The 19,392-nt window shown below is 34.6% G+C and overlaps 1 protein-coding gene across 1 annotated transcript in view; it reads left to right on the top strand.

Moving 5' to 3' along the window:
• Positions 1 to 18,294, top strand: part of TMEM200A (transmembrane protein 200A) — a 143,914-nt gene extending 125,620 nt beyond the window's left edge. Inside the window, exon 2 of the mRNA XM_074309858.1 lies at positions 16,335 to 18,294. Within this exon, the coding sequence (XP_074165959.1) occupies positions 16,351 to 17,826 (1,476 nt within the window). The 5' untranslated portion in view covers positions 16,335 to 16,350 and the 3' untranslated portion in view covers positions 17,827 to 18,294. The remainder of the gene's footprint in view (positions 1 to 16,334) is intronic.
• The last annotated feature ends 1,098 nt before the right edge of the window (positions 18,295 to 19,392 follow it).

Below are 19,392 nucleotides of genomic sequence, written 5' to 3'. Positions count from 1 at the left end.
TTCCCCTTACTGCCTTATACCTTGCAACACTAACACAAAGTCTCCTATGAGTTTCTTGTTTTCCCCTCATTTGTAATTCCCTGAAAAATGGGAATTTTCACCTCCCTATCCTTGGGAAGGGAGTTTTTGATACCTCACATCAACCCTTAAATTCTTTGATCTTTAGTGTTTGAAGAGTGTTGCTTTTAGCTGGGTTCTCCGCCCCTCACCCCACCCTCAACTAGTCCCTATCCTCATTTTAGTACCTTACCATTGTCATATGATTACTAACAATTATGAAAGTTCATATGTGTGTAAATGTTCTCTGATCTGCCTTCTGTTTCCTGCATGTGTGTATAAGTATATATATTATATAATATGGATGTATTATATAACTCTTTACAAAGTCTTTTAAGCATAGGATTAAGACTGCACTTGCTATTTCATTAGCAGAAGAGATTTCTATTGAGGAAATTTCCTTTACCAACACAAATCAGAACTTTTTCTGAAACTTAGAATCTCATATAATTGTCTAGAGAGCTGAGAGATTAAAAGATTTGTCTAGGTCACACAGTTGGTATCTATCAGAGCTATGCTTGAATCAATCTAGGTTGGCTTTTTATCCACTATAACACACTGACTTTGTTTTATATACATTATATTACTTGTTCCTTCACAAGAAACTTGGGAGCTAAGTAGTGGGAGCTTTGGCTCCATTTTATAGTTGATAAAGTTGAGGTTCAAAGAGTATAAACCACTTGTTCAAGGGTCCCTACTTCATAGTTTTGTCCTTGTTTCTAATGTTCACATTCTCCATTCCATTAATCAACTTTTGTGTATCAGTTTAACTAGGTTTTAACTGTTTAAGATGTGGTTGGAGTAGGGTGATAGAGAAAAGTGGGACAGTTTTCACCCCATTCCCAGAACCACAATTGTCCCTACTACCTGTCTGTCAATCTAAGATTGTATTGGTAACTTTCATATTCAAAGAACAGCTTTAGGTTTATGTATTGGTAAGAAGGAGACAAAAAGGAAAGAATATATTGTCTCCTAGAAACACTTTAGTTTTGTTTTTATCTTGGTTCCTCTGTGAACCTTAGTAACATCGTATGTGTTACCAAAATCTTGGTATTATTGGACAGATGTGTGTGTGTGTGTGTGTGTGTGTGTGTGTGTGTGTGTGTGTGTATGTATATACAGATGTATCCTTTTTTTTTTTATTGATTGAAGTGGTTTGGTGGCAAAAACAAAAACACAAACAAAGATTGTGCTCTTGGTGACCCAGTTTCACAGTAATCTTCAGCTATATTATTAATTCTTCATTTGTTAATTCTTTTAGGGTGATTTTAAATACTACATGAAGAAGGTACATCTTGACATTACATCTGCCAAATTTAACTTAATTTTTTAAATTACATTTTTAGGTAGAGTATAAGAGGCGTGAGAAAATTAATTTTCTCTCTTCATGGTACATTGGTGGGTATGCTTGGTTCCACAATAGTTTCAACATGATCCTCCCCAGCTCCTTATGTTTATAATATCCCAGGTCTCAGCATTTCTTTACATATAAAGTGTGAATCAAAGAAATATTTTTTCTTGCCAATTTCCAACATCTAGTTCCCTGAAGTAAAAAAAAAATAATTCTGATTATTTCATAATATTCAGGATGGAAGTCTGATAAACTGTGGAACTGCAGAAATCTTCAAATGCCTCCTGTTATTACTAAATAGGAATTTCCTCTGCAACTAGGTAATATAATAGATAGAATGTTGGACTTGTGGGCAAGAAAACTTGAGGTCAAATCCTTTCTCATGCACTTGTTAGATATGTAATCTTGATGAGTCTTTTTACGGCTCAGCTTTCTCACCTGTAAAATGAGAATAATAGTAGTACCTACTGCCCAGGGATGCTATGAGCATTAATGAGATTACAAGTGCAAATTTTAGCATGCTATATAAATGTTAGATATTATTATTGTTATATAAAAGCACTATAATTATTACACATAGTCCTTTTTTATTAAAGTGCTATGTAAATGTTAGTTACCACCATCATTACCATCACCATCACCATCATCATTCTTAATTATTAAATCACCCAAAATGTTCAGGCATTTAGGAAAATGCAACTTCAGCAACTCAGAAAAAAATCACTCTCTGAATTTGGACAACTCTAATTATTAGTAATCTTTTTAGTTCATCAGGAAAAATCTGCCTCTGTTACTAAATTTGCTCTTTTGGACTAAACAGAATGTGGCTCTTACAAATGACAGCTCTTTAGGTACTTGAAGACAGGTCTCTTTCCCTCCACCTCCCAACCTTCTTTTTTTCAATTTAAGCATCTCTATCTAATCTTTTGATGGCCCCTTTTCTAGTCCTTGCTAGAGCCTTTGGTTGCTCTTTTCAGGCTTCAGTTTGTCAGTTCTTTCTAATATATGATAGAACTGAATGAGGCCAGAAGTGGTCCAGGCATTGTACTGGGGAGAGCAGCTTCTTAGTTACTTAGGAGAGAAGATCCATCTGTTCCCCAACCACTTTGTATTTATGTATCCTGTTATCCAAAGTTTAGTACACAGCAAGTAGTTAGGTTACTAATCCTTTCAGTAACTCTGAGTGAATGATAGATATAGTAAAATCTTTGTTTAAAAAGAGGGTAAGTTAGAGCATCTTAATTAGTTGGATTTCCCAGTTAGCTGAGATTTAAGTATTTTATATTAAAACTTCATGGTTGAAAATCTTTTAAAAAGGATCCATCTATCCATTCATTCAGCATTCAAGATTACATTATGCTTAGTGCTAAGAGATAAAACATGAACACTTTATAGAGATTGGTATATAGATGATGCAGAAAATCAGACAATTATGTTACACTATAAAGGCATTAGAGAATTAAAAAAACAAGTATTTTGTGAGCTCTGAAGAAGATAGTTACTGAGCAGGGGGGATCAGGGAGGACATTGTGGAGGATATGGCATTAGTGTTGAGCTTTAAAGGATGGGTTTGAATTTAATGTGTGAAGAGAGAAAGAAAAGATTTTTCCCAATAAAACAAAATAACTTAAATTAACTGAGGACATTTTTCTCTGAAATTAATGAATAAATGAATGAAGACACACCTAGGAAGTACTGACTAGATGCCAAGCACTAGAAATAAAATAGAACAAAGAAACAACCCCTGCTTTCAAGGAACTAGCACTCTAATTGGGAAATAGTTCAGAAAGTTAATGAGATTATCAGCATGGGTAATCCACCACCAAATAGATCACATTTCTTTCTAAGTTTCAAAAGGCTTGATCTGGTCAAAAAAGTTCACTTGATGGCCAACATTCTAGGGAAAAGTATTTTTTTTTTTAATTAGACTGACCCCTGATATCTATCATAGAAATACTCTATCATCAACTCCTGTTTTCAAAGACTTTCCAACTTAATTGGCCCTTGGGCCAGTCTTCAAGAACCCAGGCTCATATGGATGTTTGGATCAGACATTAGAGTAATTAGTCAATCAGGAAACTATCATTTATTAATCATTTATTATGTGGCAGGCATTGTCCTAAGACTGAGGATTACAAGAAAAAGACACTGTCTTTGACCAAGGCATGGATTTTCTAATGGGGAAAGACAATAAGTGAACAGCTATATACATATATGTACAAAATAAATAGAAGGCAATCTCAGAAGGAAGACGCTAGTAGCAGATGGAGAGAGGGACCATAGTGGAGAATTGTCACACCATCAGTAATAAATGAAAACATTTAAACACTGAGGTCCTGAAAGATTCTGGGGGAAAAAATATCATGAACAAGCAATGACTCAAAAGTGTTATTAATATTGTTATGACTCACACTTTTCATCTTTTACCTTGAATCAAACCACATAAAATTATTTGCAGACTTATTTGTGGTGTTTTTCTTTTTAACTGAATTATCATGATGTTGAAGGAGCAGAATTTCCTTTCCTTTCTTTATTTCACTGTGGTGTTTGGAGGAAAATAGCCCAGAGATTCATATACTACTCACTGTCATTTTAATGTAGCATGCACAACAATCACACCCTGGTCAAACCATCTTGGCAAATGGGCTAAACCACGATGAGAGTAATTGACAGATCTCAAGCCAGTTGGAATTAGGAGGATGTCCACTGGAATCATAGGAAGGCTTCCCCCAGTGAAATGGATGAGTTAGAGCAATTTGTTCCAAAAGTCATGAAAGTAACTGAAGTGTGCACTGTGGAACACTGAGAGCTTGGTCAGGCATGAAAAACTTCAAAGATAAAATTTAAACCAACAATTACTGCCCCGTGTTATCTCTGTAGTTGTTTCATCATGAACTTTGCATCCATTATCTCAATGATTTCTGTGTCACTTCTATCTATGATCCATAGTCTTGTACTGGAGTGCTGCATAAATCTCACAAATGGGAACCCCAATTGGAAGATCAAGATACAGGACTTTTTTTTTTTTTTTGATACAGGACTTTTTAAAACCTTACCTGTTGATTTCTAAGTCTGTTACCCTAACTCCCCATGCCCACTCATCCAATGATCTAACTAGAAGAAGATATGTAACATACTTCTATCTCTTCCACTATTTCTCAGAGCCTTAAACCTTTTTTATTCTACTTTTTGTGAATTCACAATTCTTAAATGTAGTTTTCTCATTTTTCTTCATGTTTGTTTCTTCATACTTAGACATTTATCTAGGTCTCCTAAGTGGACAGCCAGTTTCTTCCATTTTCCCTTTTCAACTTACCCAGCTTAAAATATTTCTCTCCTTCCTCCCACGACTGCCTTTGGGACAAAACATGGGAATGCTAATAGGAAATCTTTTTAAAGAAAGAATCCATATGGAATGTGATGTTTAGCTTCTCTTTTAAAAACATTATCCAGTGGAAAGATACAACACTGATTCTGAACGGTTTTGTTTTCATTTCAAAGAAGGATTCAATTCATTCTAAAGCCTTATCCCACGAAATGAAAACAACCGTGTTAAACAACAAAAATGCTTAAAAATACATAGAAAAATATTCATCATAGATTGACACGTTTTTAAACTTTGACTATGCTGAAGTTTACCTTTTGTAAGTAAGGACCCAATTTATTAAACTCATAGGTTATAATGCTGGCTTATCTTAGTTTATCTGTCAACATTTTACTGTCTTAACCTTAATACCAATACTAATGAAGGCAATGTCATTTAGCCGAAATATAGATGCAATGTAGAAATGCTCTTATGTAAACACATTTAAATAATCAAAAATTATATTCATTTGCAGACAGGTAGATTTCTATAAATAATAATTTAATGTTTTGGTGAGGAATGGGAAATCTTATCACTATGCAAAAGACTTTGTAGGTATGTATATAAAGGACCCTGGCCCAAGCACTGGCCCAAGGAATTGTCATCCAAAAACTATTAAACTTGCAATGGATAGTGACAAGGTGCTTTATCTTGTTAATGTGAAAATTAAAAATGTATTATTCAAAACTCACAAAAACTAATTGAGTAAAAAAGAAATTTAAATAATTAATCTTTCAAATGATGTTTTGGTAAGTATATAGCTTTTATATTTTTTGAATTTATTGAAGCTTAAAACTCCACTAAGAATTTTGGGGATAACAGTAGTATATTATACATTCTTAGAATTTGTTTTATACTATTGATCAAATAATCTAATCTTCTTTCTATCCCCCCATCCTCCCATTTTCCCTTTCCCTTCTGTTTTCATATTGAGAAAATGTATTTCTGCATCTGCATATGTGTAGCCTTTCCTCCTATGGCCAGTTCAAATGGGAGTGAAATTCAAATATTTCCCATGCCCTTTTCCTCCTTTTTTGGGTGATGTATTTGTGTGTGTGTGTGTGTGTGTGTGTGTGTGTGTGTGTGTGTATTTCTGTAGACTTCTACTTATATACCTTGATTATGTAACATGTACTCATCCTTATTTTACCTAATACCTTGTTCTTCCATCTTTCTCTCTCTTTCTTTTTTTCTTTCTCTCTTTCTCTCTCTTTCCTTCCTTCCTTCCTTCCTTCCTTCCTTCCTTCCTTCTTTCCTTCCTTCCTTCCTTCCTTCCTTCCTTCCTTCCTTCCTTCCTTCCTTCCTTCCTTCCTTCCTTCCTTCCTTCCTTCCTTCCTTCCTTCCTTTCTTCTTTCCTTCCTTCCTTCCTTCCTTCCTCCCTCCCTTCCTTCCTTTCTTCCTCCCTCCCTCCCTTTCTCCCTCCCTTCCTTTCTCCCTCCATCCCTCCCTTCCTCTCTCCCTCCCTCCCTCTCTTCCTTCTTCCCTCCCTCCCTTCCTCTCTCCTTCCCTTCCTTCCTTCCTTCCTTCCTTCCTTCCTTCCTTCCTTCCTTCCTTCCTTCCTTCCTTCCTTCCTTCCTTCCTTCCTTCCTTCCTTCCTTCCTTCCTTCCTTCCTTCCTTCCTTCCTTCCTTCCTCCCTTTCCTTTCTTTCCTTCTTTTCCTTCCTCCCTTTCCTTTCTTTCCTTCTTTTCCTTCCTTCCTTTCCTTCTCTCTCCCTTCCTCCCTCCCTTTCTCGCTCTCACTCTTGCTCTAGCTCTCACTTGCTCTGGATTTTGCTCTCTATCTCTCTCTCATTTTTTTTAACATATCAAAACATAATACAACACATCTTAGGTTTTCTATTTAAGTGTCTCCTTTAGTGGCTCCTGATGTTGATAATATTCTGAAGGGGTACATCTTTGGGAAGTTGGGGAAGAGTTCAGCTGAATTTCTTGCTCCTCCACCATCTTAAATATGCTATTCATTTGTTCAGCAAACATTTATTAATTAAACACCTCACTGTGTGCTTGGTGGAAAAACAGACACAAATAGATAAAACATGAGCATTGCTCTCATAGTTTAAAAAAAAATTCACAACTACAGAAAACTATAGCACACAATTTTGCCTGATAGATGAGAGATTAGATTAGAGAGATGCAGAAAAGGGGGTCAATGTGAAGTTGGAGAGAGAAGGACATGGAATGCTAGCATTGAAAGGAACCCTGGAGGTCATCTAATGCATCTCATTTTATAAATTAAAAAAAAGTAAGGTTCAGACAGTTTAAGTAATTTATTCTATGTCACACAGCTATTTAGGAGAAAAGCCAAGGCTACCATTTGGGTCTTCTCAGTACAAGTTGTGTATGGTTTTGTATTGTTCCAGAACATAACTTAACGTTTTGTTAGTACCACTCATGTTTGTCCCTATATACATTGATCATTTTACTTTGATGTTCTATAGTAATGAAATTGGGCACTAATGAGTTCTGTTAGGCTATTTGACCCCTCATGAAATTACCTCAGAATTCTATCTTCTTTATTATATTTAATTTTTATAATTTTTCAGTTTCTTCTTTCTCAGTGACCTGCTAATCCACCTTTATATTTTAAAGTGTTGCTTCAATCCTCTATGGGCTTGGAAGACAGTTTGTTAGAATTGTTTACAAATTAAGAGTAAAAAGACTAAGCAAGAAATTAAGGGTCTTGTCCTTAAATATATGTAAAATACATGAATCTGTTTTGCCTGAAGAAAAAAAAAACTTTTTTGCTTCATTCTTGATTCTCAATTGTGTTTCAGATAAAGGAAAGCCTTTTAGTTAAATGCTGAATATATAAAGCTTTATTATGTTGGTACTGCTGTTAGTTATTAATTCTGTGATCTCAGATATTTTTGTTTGTTTCTGACCCTAGAAAAGGAACTAAGAAGACATTTAGTCCAATCTATACCTGAACAGGGAATTCCTTAATACCATTCCTGAAAATTGATCAGTCTCTGTGTAAAGGACATCCCCACTTTTTCCACAAATCCCTCCATCCCTACCAAGTGATAGTAAAATTCTTATATTCTGGGAAACATCCAATGGTTATTTTTCCCTTTATAAGCCAAAATCTGCTTTTCTGAAACCTCTTTCCACCATTCCTTCAATATCAAGTGATTGGGGGCAAAGTAAAATAATTGTTTTGACTTACAACAATCTTCAAAACTTTTTACATCTTTTAAAAATATTTTATTTTTCCAAAAATATGCAAAGATAGTTTTCAACATTCACCTTTGCAAAACCTTGTGTTCTAAATTTTTCTTCCCCTCTCTCTCCCCCCTCTCCCCTAGATAGCAAACAATCCACTATACTTTAAATCCGCAATTCTTCTAAACATATTTCCATATTCATCATGCTGTGCAAGAAAATTCAGATCAAAAGGGAAAAAAACATGAGAAAAAAACCAGCAAACAACAAAAAAGGTCTTTGATCCACATTCAGCCTCCGTAGTTCTCTTTTTTTGGATGTGGATGGCACTTTGCATCATAAGTCTACTGAAATTGCCTTAAATCACCTTATTGTTGAAAAGAGTCATGTTCACAGTTGATCATCAAATAATCTTGTCATTGTGTACAATGTTTTTTTGGTTTTGCTTACTTCACTTGGCATCAGTTCATATAAATCTTTCTAGGTGTTTAAGTCAGCCTGCTCATGATTTCTTATTGAACAGTAATATTCCATTGTGTTCATATACCATCAATTATTCAACAAATCTCCAACTGGTGGACATCTACTCAATTTCTATTTTTTTGCCACTACAAAAAAGGCTGCTACAAATATTTTTGCAATATGGTTCCTTTTTTATGATCTCTTTGGGATACAGACTCAGTAGATGCACTTATGATAGGTAAAAGGATTTGCAAAGTTTTGTTAGCTCTTTGGACATAAAAACTTTTTACTTCTTAAAAATATGTAAAGATTAAGTTTTTGCGTTGATCAGTAGTATCAAACTGTGAGGAGCTGCCATACTTCTAAAATAGATGGGTTAGAAAAAAAAATCAATAATCATGAAACCACACTTATTGCATTGCAGATTAAATGCACATGTAGATTTAATTCACGCAAGTTCCTAAATCATTATAGACTACTTCCATTTCTAGAATAAGTCTCTTGATCTTTTGTAATAGTGTGTTACCAAGTTGTATTGCAGTTGATTATAGGAAGAATAGCTTGATTTGAGGTCATTATAACTGCTAACATTCCTTTACCCTGAGGGTGATCATAACGGTTGGATGGCATGCAGGCCTGTCACCAGAATGACCTACATAGTCATTGTCATAGCAATAAACAGATCCATAACACTGTTTAATGGGAGAGAGAGCTTGAGGGTGAGAAAAGAAAGAAGGAGCTGATATCAGATAGTAAATATCTTATGTGCATGACTGAATCAGAACACTTGATTTTTTTGATGTCTAGAATATTAATATTGTCTTCTTGCTTAAAAATAATACTGGTACTTCAAGTCTTAAAATAATGCATGCTTGCCTTACTATCTGCTTAGTACTGCTGACCTACTTGTAGATGCCACATTCTAATATTTAAGTGAATGACTTAAAATCGTAATATATTGTTCTTTTTCAGTCCTTTCAGCTGTGTCTGGTTCTTTGTGACCCCCTAGGGGTATTTTTAGCAAAGATACTAAAGTGTCTTGACATTTCCTTCTCCAGTTCATTTTACAGTTAAGGAAACATTATTAAGTGAATTGTCCAAGGTGATGTAGTAATTATCTGAAGCCTGATTTGAATTCAAGAAGATGCATCTTTCTTATCCCAAACCCAGTGTTATATTTGCTATTCATAGCTGCCCCCCAATAAAATAATTATAACATATGATATATAAATAATTATAGACAATATAGGATATAATATAAAATACAATGTAAAATCTAACATGAATAATAGTTTATATTATATATCTGATATATATATATGTATATAATATAAATATATGACATAGATAACAAAATTATAATATAAAATCTAATATATATGATATACAACTATAATATACTATAAGAATAGTATGTAATATAACAAATATAATCTAGAATATAAATAAAATTATGATATAAAATAAAACTTTAATGATTTAAAAACACTGCACTAACTCCTTTGGACCACTATGAAGTAGTATGTTATGTTTTATCAGAGAGAAATTTAGCTTTGATTGATTGATTAGCATCAATTTTATTAAAGATCTATATTAGTATTCTGAATTATCTTTCAGTTGATTTTCAACAGCTTTATCACCTGGAAATGTGTTCCCTAGTAGTGATGAGGTTTAGGTTTTGGGGTTCTGGGAACCAAAATATGATGAGGTCTAGATTTAGGATTGTCAGGGAACCAAGTGATGAGATTAGATTCAGGGAACCAAAATGAAATTAAGGTTCCTGGTAGTCAGCGAGTTAAATGATAAGGTCTAGTGGCAGGTTCAGGGTTCAGGGAACCAAATGGAGAAGTTAGGCTCCCCTACACCCCTTTTGGGTTTGGTGCATGGGTAGAAAGTTTTGGCAGTCCCCCTTCTGGTGGCACAGAGATTCTTCATAAAGGGATTTACAAATCTGAAAACTTAGATTGATAAGTGAGGTTTCTTATTTGCATTGAGAAGTTATGCATGTACAGAAAGGCTGACTTCCTTAGTAGCAAGGTCCCTACAGAAAGTGAAGTAGTAGAGGAGTATTGGCAGAGAAGTAAAGTTTCTAGTAAAGAGATCCCGCTCCCCTTATCAGTAGGATATTTTTTGGCTTTTGCAGCTAACAACCTAAGATTTGGAGGCACTGCAATTAGTGATGGTAAGAACAGGGAGATCCTGAAGCAGGCTTGGTCCTGCTAGATGCAGCTTAAGAGAGCTTTTAAATATTCATTATGCTCATTTATACCTCAGAAATTGGCAAAGGCTATAAATAGGGGTTTGATGTATTGTCTTGTGGATTATCTAGGCTTAATAAAATGATATATAAAATGTTAGTAATACAGACTAAATTTAAAAGTATATCTTACATTATTTTTCTCCCCCAGGGAGCAAGGCTGTTATACATGTAGCAACACACCTCTGGGGACTGGAAATATGCATACTGATGGAATCCCATAACTTTGAAGTATTAAAGAATTCATCATCTGCAAAATGAAAAATTTGGAAGAGATCCCCCCCAACTCTAGCATCCTTTAAATCTATATGAAGCAGCTAGCTGATATATTGAATAATGGACCTAGAGTTAGGAAATCCTGAATTTGGCTGTAGACACATATAAGTTGTGTAAGATTAAGTCACTTAACTTCTTTTTTTCTCAGTTTCTGCAAATAACTATAGATTGGGTATTATAGCAGCACCTATCTTTAAGAGTTATTATAAAGGTCAAATGAAATATTGTATCTGGCATCAAGCAGGTACTATATAAATGCTTATTCTCTTCCCCTTTATAAAATCATCTAGGTTTACTATAAAATATTTGGGATCCTTAAATAATAATATACATGATATTATGTTATATCATATGACAATATATGACATTATATATCATATAAAATCTAACCTTATATATAATATACCATTAAAATGTAATATATAAATAAAATGTAATATATAATATAACACTGTATATATGTATATATGTATATATATATACATATATATATGTATATATATATACACACACACACACACACACACATATATATATATATATATATATATATATATATTCTGTGTATACACACACACACACACACACACCCCAGGAAGTAAGTTGTTTTACACAAGTTACATAGCAAACTGAACAGTTAGTGAGTTAGTGCATTGGATAGAATTCTGGGACTGAAGTCAGAAAACATCCTGAATTCAAATGTAGCCTCAGATATTTACCAGCTATGTGACTTTGGACAAGTCATTTAATCCCCTCTTGTCTCAGTTTCCACATCTGTAAAATGAGCTGATGAAGAAATAGTTCTGCATTTTCTAGCTGTGTGACCCTGCAGTGATATAGGCCAGTTCCAATAGTCTTGTGATGAAGAGAGCCATCTGCACCCAGAGCGAGGACTGTGGGCATTAAGTGTGGATCATAACATAGTATTTTCATCTTTTTTATTGTTGGTTGATTGCATTTTGCTTTCTTTTGAATTTTATTTCCTTTTTGATCTGATTTTTCTTGTACACCATAATAATTGTGGAAATATGTATAGAAGAACTTTCCATCTAAGAGAGGGGATGGGGGGAAGGAAAAAGAAATTTGGAACACTAAGTTTTGCAAAGGTGAATGTTGAAAATTATCTAGGCATATGTTTCAAAAATAAACAGTTGTGTGGAATGGCAACAGAATTCCTTACTCAAAAATATTTTTCAGAGATTTCTCAAAGTAAAGATCAGAAACTTTATTAGAATCTCATGAGAATTGGGCAGTCTTCTCACAAGTCTCAGAGAGAGGGCCAATTTTACAAAGGCCAAGAGATGATTTAAATAGTTAAAAACCACAGGAACCTGTGACACCTTCCTTTCATCTATTTAATTTTCACTGTCTGTTTAGATGGAAGTAAGCAAAGATTTGCTAAATCCTAGTCAAGCCAATATAGTTGACTTTTTGCATGTGTGTTTGTCTAAGTTTAGGTTATAAGCTTTAAAAGACTGAAAATATCAGTAATTATTATTATTATCATCATCATTATCATTCATCAATGAGGGCTGAGTTTCTGAAATGAGCTGTGAAGCTATGAGAAACAAAAATTCCAATTTCCTTTTTTAAAAGGGTCAATAGAGAAGGAGTACAAATTATCAAGTAAATCAGGGGAACTGATGGGAAGGCAAGGAAGCTGGCAGGGATCCAAGGACTACTTCTTCCAACCTTCTGCGACCCAAACCATGAAGGGATTTCATATAGCAGGTGCAGGGAATTGGCAAGGAGCCTCTGTTCACAGACAGACCACTTAAAAATAGTGTAAGAGGCCAGACTGACTCTTTTTCTGCTCATTCATCAAAAAAGTAACCATATTGTTTTTGTTCAGTCCTTTTAATCATGTCTGTTTCTTCATGACCCTATTTGGAATTTTCTGGGCAAAGATACAGCCATTACTTTCACCAGCTCATTTTATAGATGAGATAACTGAAGCAAACATGATCAACTTGCCCAGGGCCATACAGTTAGCAAGTGTCTGAGGCTGGATTTGAACTCAGGAAAATGAGTCTTCCTGATTCCAAACTAGTGCTCAATCCATTTTGTTACCTACATGCCCAACCCTATATTAAGTATCTATTATGTACAGAGCACATAAAGTCATAACTGGGATACATTTCATGTGTCCATAGAGTTTATATTATAAAAGAAGGAGGAAGGTAGGGAGCCATATCTTTTACAAAAATATAATTTAAATATCCAATATAAGAGCACAAAGTAGAATAGAACAAAAATTAAGTACAAAGATCCACTTCGTTGGGATACTTTCTAATTGGTGAAGAAGTGGTCAATCAATAAATATTTATTAAGCGCCCTTGAGGTATTAGGCACCATACTAAGTGCTGGGAATAAAAAAAAAAGGCAAAAGACAGTCCCCAACTTCAAATAGTTTATATGGAAGAGACAGTATGCCAACAAATATGGATAAAAATGAAATAATCAATAGAGGAAAGCACTGGGACTAAGGAGACTTGGGAAATCCTTTTTCTAGAAGGTGGAATTTTAGCTGGAACTTAAAGGAAGCCAGAGAAGGAAAGTAGAAATGAGAAAATAAAGCATTCAAGACATGGGGAACAGTCAGAGAAAGTGTCTTGTTTGAGGAAGAGCAAGAAAATCAGTGTCTCTGATCAAGGAGTACATAAAGGGGAATAGAGGAAAGGAAAGAGGAAGGAGTTAAGTTGTACAGAGACTAGAAAAGTAGGTAAAGTGAGGCTACATTTAAATGCCAGAGCATTTTGCATTTGCTTCTGTAAGAGACAGAGAGTCATTGTAGCTTATGGAGCATGAGTCATGAGATGAGGACTAAATGAAGAATGGGTTCCAGTAGGAAGAGACAGTGAACAGGCCAACTAACACACTATTGAAATAACCAATTAGAAAACAGAATGTGGAAAAGCACCTTGTATAGGTGATATGAATGATGCATATGATATTCTTGCATGTAGTGCAAGAATAATAGTAGAAGGTGCTATTCCTATTTGTTTCCTCTTTTTTTCTTCCCTCTCTTTCCTTTTACTCCTTTTCCTAATTACTACTTCCAATATTCCTTATTCCTACCACTCCACACCCTATCCATGCTCCCCTGCCCCACTTCCATCTGTCTGCCAGCTAAGAGTTGATGGGTACTGACAGCATGACTGAGACCCTCAATGTTTTGATCTCAGGTCATGGGAGCAGAATAAATGTCCTAACAAGAACCCCAGCTGGGTCCATCTGCTTCCCTTGAATGATTCCTGGCCCCACAGCTAGCCCTCCTGCCAAAGTGAAGGTCTTTAGTAAAAACTATAAAACAGCATGCATGTACAATTGCATTATTTTTATCTTATTCAACATACAGTAATTTTGAAATGAATGCCAAAAGTTAAAAGTCAGAGTAAAATCTATATTTGATCTTTTCTAACATATATATCACTTTACTTAATATTTAATAATATTTAGGTTTTGTGATTCCACTTGTCCAAATAAAGAACAAAATGTCTTCTTGTGTCTCCTACATTCTTTCTTCTCATTCAGTACTTCAGAGAATCTTTATTTTCATTAGTGTGGCCACTATGACACCACCATTAGATAGCTAAGTGACTAAGTAGTTAAAGTGTTGGAGTCAAGAAGCCCTAAGTTTTAATTCTGCCTCAGATTCTTTCTAGTTATGTGGCCCTGGGCAAATGAGTTTTGTGCTCTGAGACTCAGTTTCCTCATATGTAAAATGGATGTAATAATGACACCTACCTCTCAGGACTGTTATAAGGATGAAATAAGATAATTCATAATACATCCTTGACAAAACTTAAGGTAAAATCCAAAAAGTCATAAATCCCCATAAAACTTTGTAAACATTCTGTGAGTGACACTTGTGGATGGAAAAAGTCCATCAGCCATGAGTCCCTCTACATTTAGCTAAACTGGATCAGGGACAACAGCTCTATTGTCTGATGCAACTTTATGACAAATTTGGCCATTTTTGCCAAATGAACAAAGATGAGATAAAGAATAGAAAATTTCAGAAAAATTTTCCAGAGAAATATATTTCTAAAAATCTATTTTTTAAAAAAGATCCAGACATTGTTCTTGATTGTAGTGGTATACTTTAATGAGATGAAGTACTAGTAAATTCTTCCATACTAATTAGCACCAAAGGCCATATCCACATAAACAAGGTAGAAATTTTAACATCTAGTATATGAAATGAATATGAACCTAGTGGGGAATTAAATTCTTTACAATATACTTGATATACCACAGGATTGCTTATGGGTCTTAATTATTGGGAAAATAATTTTGCTTTCCCTTTTTACTTCACTTATCTAAACATTCTCCTATAGCTTCAATATTGTAATTTTATTATTAAGGAAAGTAGGATCATTTTATTTTTTCTACATAAAAATGATAACAATTGAGATAAATAATATCCTAAAATCACTTAATGAAACAAAACATGTGTTTCCACAGTTTCTATCTGCCTTGGAAACTACTATAAATATTGAATAAATGATGCATTTTGGGAAATTTAGAAAAACACTTTATTTGTATCACTAGAATCAAGTATATTTCTGATAATTTGCTTAAAGAAATGTGTATGTATGAGTGTGTGTGTGTGTGTGTGTGTGTGTGTGTGTGTGTGTGTGTGAGATTATAAGCTCCTTGACATTAGGGTCTGTCTTGGCTCTTTTTGTATCTCCAGTGTTTAGTACAGAGCCTAATCTTTGGTTGGCTCTTACTATATGATGATTTAATTGTGTGTGTGCATGAATATACACATTTGTACTAGAGTTGGATGATTTTTTACTGAATATGTCATTCAGTAAAATATGTTATTTTAAATTTGATAAACTGTCAGGTGGAGGGCTTTTAAAAAGTCCTAAACACTAAAACACCTATTTAAAGTGAATGTTTATCAACGTCTCATAGTCATAATGTAATTGTTTAAATGTAAATTTCTCTCAAAACTTGAGGGATGAAAACTATTGAAAAGAGCTAAGGACTGAGAATAAGAAGGTCTGAGATCCACCCCTAATGGCTATATGACTTTAGGTAAGTCCCTTAAATTTCCTGAGCCCCAAGTTTTCTCAGTTATATGAAGCACTTGAAATGTTATATAAATATTAGCATTTATTGCTAGTATTAATGCATCACTGGTTAGATAATCTCTAATATCACTTCTATTTCTAACATTTTAGGATTCTGTGAGCTTTATTTTTATTCCAGAAAAGTATTTTTTCTTATATGCTTAATATCAACAGCATATTATGCATCTTAAGAAGTTTATTTTTGAAAAGACAGTTAAATATCAAGAATCTTACAGTCATACTTATTTCAGTTAAGAGTTAAATGATTTATGGATGTACATTAAGCAATTATTTATGATACTATTCCTTTCTTCCTTTCAGGCTAGAATACAGAAATATGATTGCAACAGGGGGTGTCATAACAGGCCTGGCAGCCTTAAAGAGACAAGACTCTGCGAGATCTCAGCATCATGTCAATCTTAGCCCTTCACCTGCTGATCAAGAGAAAAAACCAATTAGACGCCGGCCTAGGGCTGATGTTGTGGTTGTTCGGGGCAAAATCCGACTTTATTCTCCATCCGGATTTTTCCTTATTTTAGGAGTGTTGATCTCAATTATAGGAATTGCAATGGCAGTTCTTGGATATTGGCCCCAAAAAGAACATTTTATAGATGCTGAAACCAAGCTGTCAACCAACCAAACCCAGGTCATCAGAAATCAAGGTGGTATCATGGTTCGCTTCTTTGAACAGCATTTACACTCTGATAAGATGAAAATGCTTGGCCCATTTACGATGGGCATAGGGATTTTTATTTTTATATGTGCTAATGCCATTCTACATGAAAACCGTGACAAGGAAACCAAAATCATTCACATGCGGGACATCTACTCCACTGTCATAGATATTCACACCCTAAGAATCAAGGAGCAAAAGTTGATGAATGGTGTTTACAATGGCTTAATAGGAGAGAATGAAGTAAAGCAGAATGGTAACTCCTGTGCCTCAAGATTAGCAGCAAATACACTTGGTTCTTTTTCAGGTTTTCGGAGCAGTTTTCGAATGGACAGTTCTGCTGAAGAGGATGAACTGAGGCTCAGCGAGGGCAAGAGTAGTACTCACCTCATGCCCCCTTTGTTATCTGACAGTTCTGTCTCAGTCTTTGGCTTATATCCACCCCATAATAAGGCAGCAGATGATAAGAACAGTAGCATTAAAAAATGTGAAACCAAATCCATCGTATCCTCATCTATCAGTGCTTTTACACTGCCTGTGATCAAACTGAATAATTGTGTTATTGATGAGCCTGGTATAGACAACATCACTGAGGACTCTGAGACTATCAAACACAGGTCTAGGAATTTATCCATGGATTCACTAGCTGTTCCTTTAACCAATATCAATGAATCCTACCAGCGAGCCAGTGTAGGATTGCCACGGAATGATTCTGTTGGGGAATCTCTCTCAAACCAGTACAAATCTTCTGTGGCTCTTGGACCTAGAACTGGACAACTTTTGTCACCGGGGGCTGCTAGGAAACAATTTGGATCTAACACATCCCTGCATTTGTTATCTTCACATTCAAAATCCTTAGACTTGGACCGAGGTCCCTCCACCTTGACTGTACAGGCCGAACAACGGAAACACCCAAGTTGGCCCCGGTTGGATCGGAGTAACAGCAAAGGGTACATGAAACTGGAGAACAAAGAGGACCCAATGGATAGGTTGCTTGTACCCCAAGTGTCAATCAAAAAAGACTTTACAAATAAGGAGAAGCTTCTTATGATCTCAAGATCTCATAATAATTTGAGTTTTGAACATGATGAATTTTTGAGTAACAATCTAAAGAGAGGAAGTTCTGAAACACGATTTTAAATATTAAAAACACACACACAGAGAAACTATCTTTTACAAGGCAACTTATTTTAAAACAATTTTCACAGGTGTTTGTTAAAGCAATGAGTACAAGGCTCTTTAACCAAATGGCTATGGCACAATAGAGTTGGCTACTTATTTTTATGGTGGATACAATTTTACGACTCAGTGATATACAACTGCAACATTGTACTTTATCATCACACACAGTATTTTTTATGTTCTTATCTAAGCATGATTTCTTTGGTTAATGTGACTTAGAAACCTGCATCCAAATAAAAGTGAGTCTGCTTCAGGTTTGTTTCATTTCTTCCCTTGATTGCTACATTCCCAGATAATGCTTCCAGGATTGAAAGAAAAGTCATTAAAGTCTGGACTAGGAATGCCAAATTGCCCAAAGACTAAATATATTTTTTAATGTATATGCTGATTATGTAACCTGGCATTTTGTTTTAAAAAAAAACAAAACACATGGGATTGGATGAGTTTAGGGGGAAAACAAAGCGAATTAAATATTTTTTCATTTGTTTGCATGTTGATTCATTGTAATTGGTTGAATCAGATGCCAATATTGTGAACTCTTCTCTAGGTTATATGCGATAAACCTATCAATATCAATTATATTTTAGGGTTCTAATTCCAGAGAATGCCACAGTTCTGAAATTTTCATAGCTTTATGGAGAAAAATCAGAACTTTATCAGATGATTGAAACTTTAGGGGGAAAAAAACTGTCTAAATTAGCTAGAATATGAATGACCCAAAGTTTTCCATTCTATTAGATAAGCTTTGTTAGGCACTTCCTATGAGTAATGTGCTACAGATACAAAGAAAGAAATAGAAAAAAAAAACAAAACTCTTTGCCCTCAAGGAGCTTATATTCTGTTGGATGCAATTCTATCCCTAAACAGCCAAATCCAAAGATAAATTATTATTTTATGTTAATTGGAAAAATGAGTGCTAAACAATATTAATTAGTATATGTTTCATTCCTTCCTCACCTTAGATTTTTACCCTTACACATTTCTAATCTCTTTCTCTCCCCAACCCCAAACAACAACTATGACAAAACCAATAACAATTCAACATCATTAATCTGAGCTTTCAGTAGTTTTATAAATCCCTGCAGCTGGAAAAGTAATCAGCTAATCTCACCATGACTTTTCATTTTGGCCTATATCTAGTTAGATGATTCAATAACATTTAGCTCTCATAAAATTGTCTTGAAAAATACCTTTCAAAAAGGAAGGATTATGAAAACCCCCGAAGACTTATTTTTTGAAGTGCCAGGTTTTCATGATTAGTGTTTTTGTTTTGTGCACATAAAAACATATATGTTTATTCAAAAGTTTTCCTATTTTCCAGTAGTGTTTAATATTTTTATTAAACTGATATACTCAGGAATTCTTTTTAATAGCTTTCTCCCCAATTAACCAAACATTTCAAAGCATCAGTGTACTGCAGTTGTGTTCAGAAAACAGAAAACAGAAATATTTGTGTTACCAACTCCATCCAATCCATATTGTGATCTTTCATGCAGGGCATGATTTGCTCTGTGGATTGAGGCC

The sequence above is a fragment of the Sminthopsis crassicaudata genome, chromosome 4 (genome assembly GCF_048593235.1).
Source record: "Sminthopsis crassicaudata isolate SCR6 chromosome 4, ASM4859323v1, whole genome shotgun sequence".
Lineage (NCBI taxonomy): Eukaryota > Metazoa > Chordata > Mammalia > Dasyuromorphia > Dasyuridae > Sminthopsis > Sminthopsis crassicaudata.
This window is presented reverse-complemented; position numbering and strand designations above follow the sequence as displayed.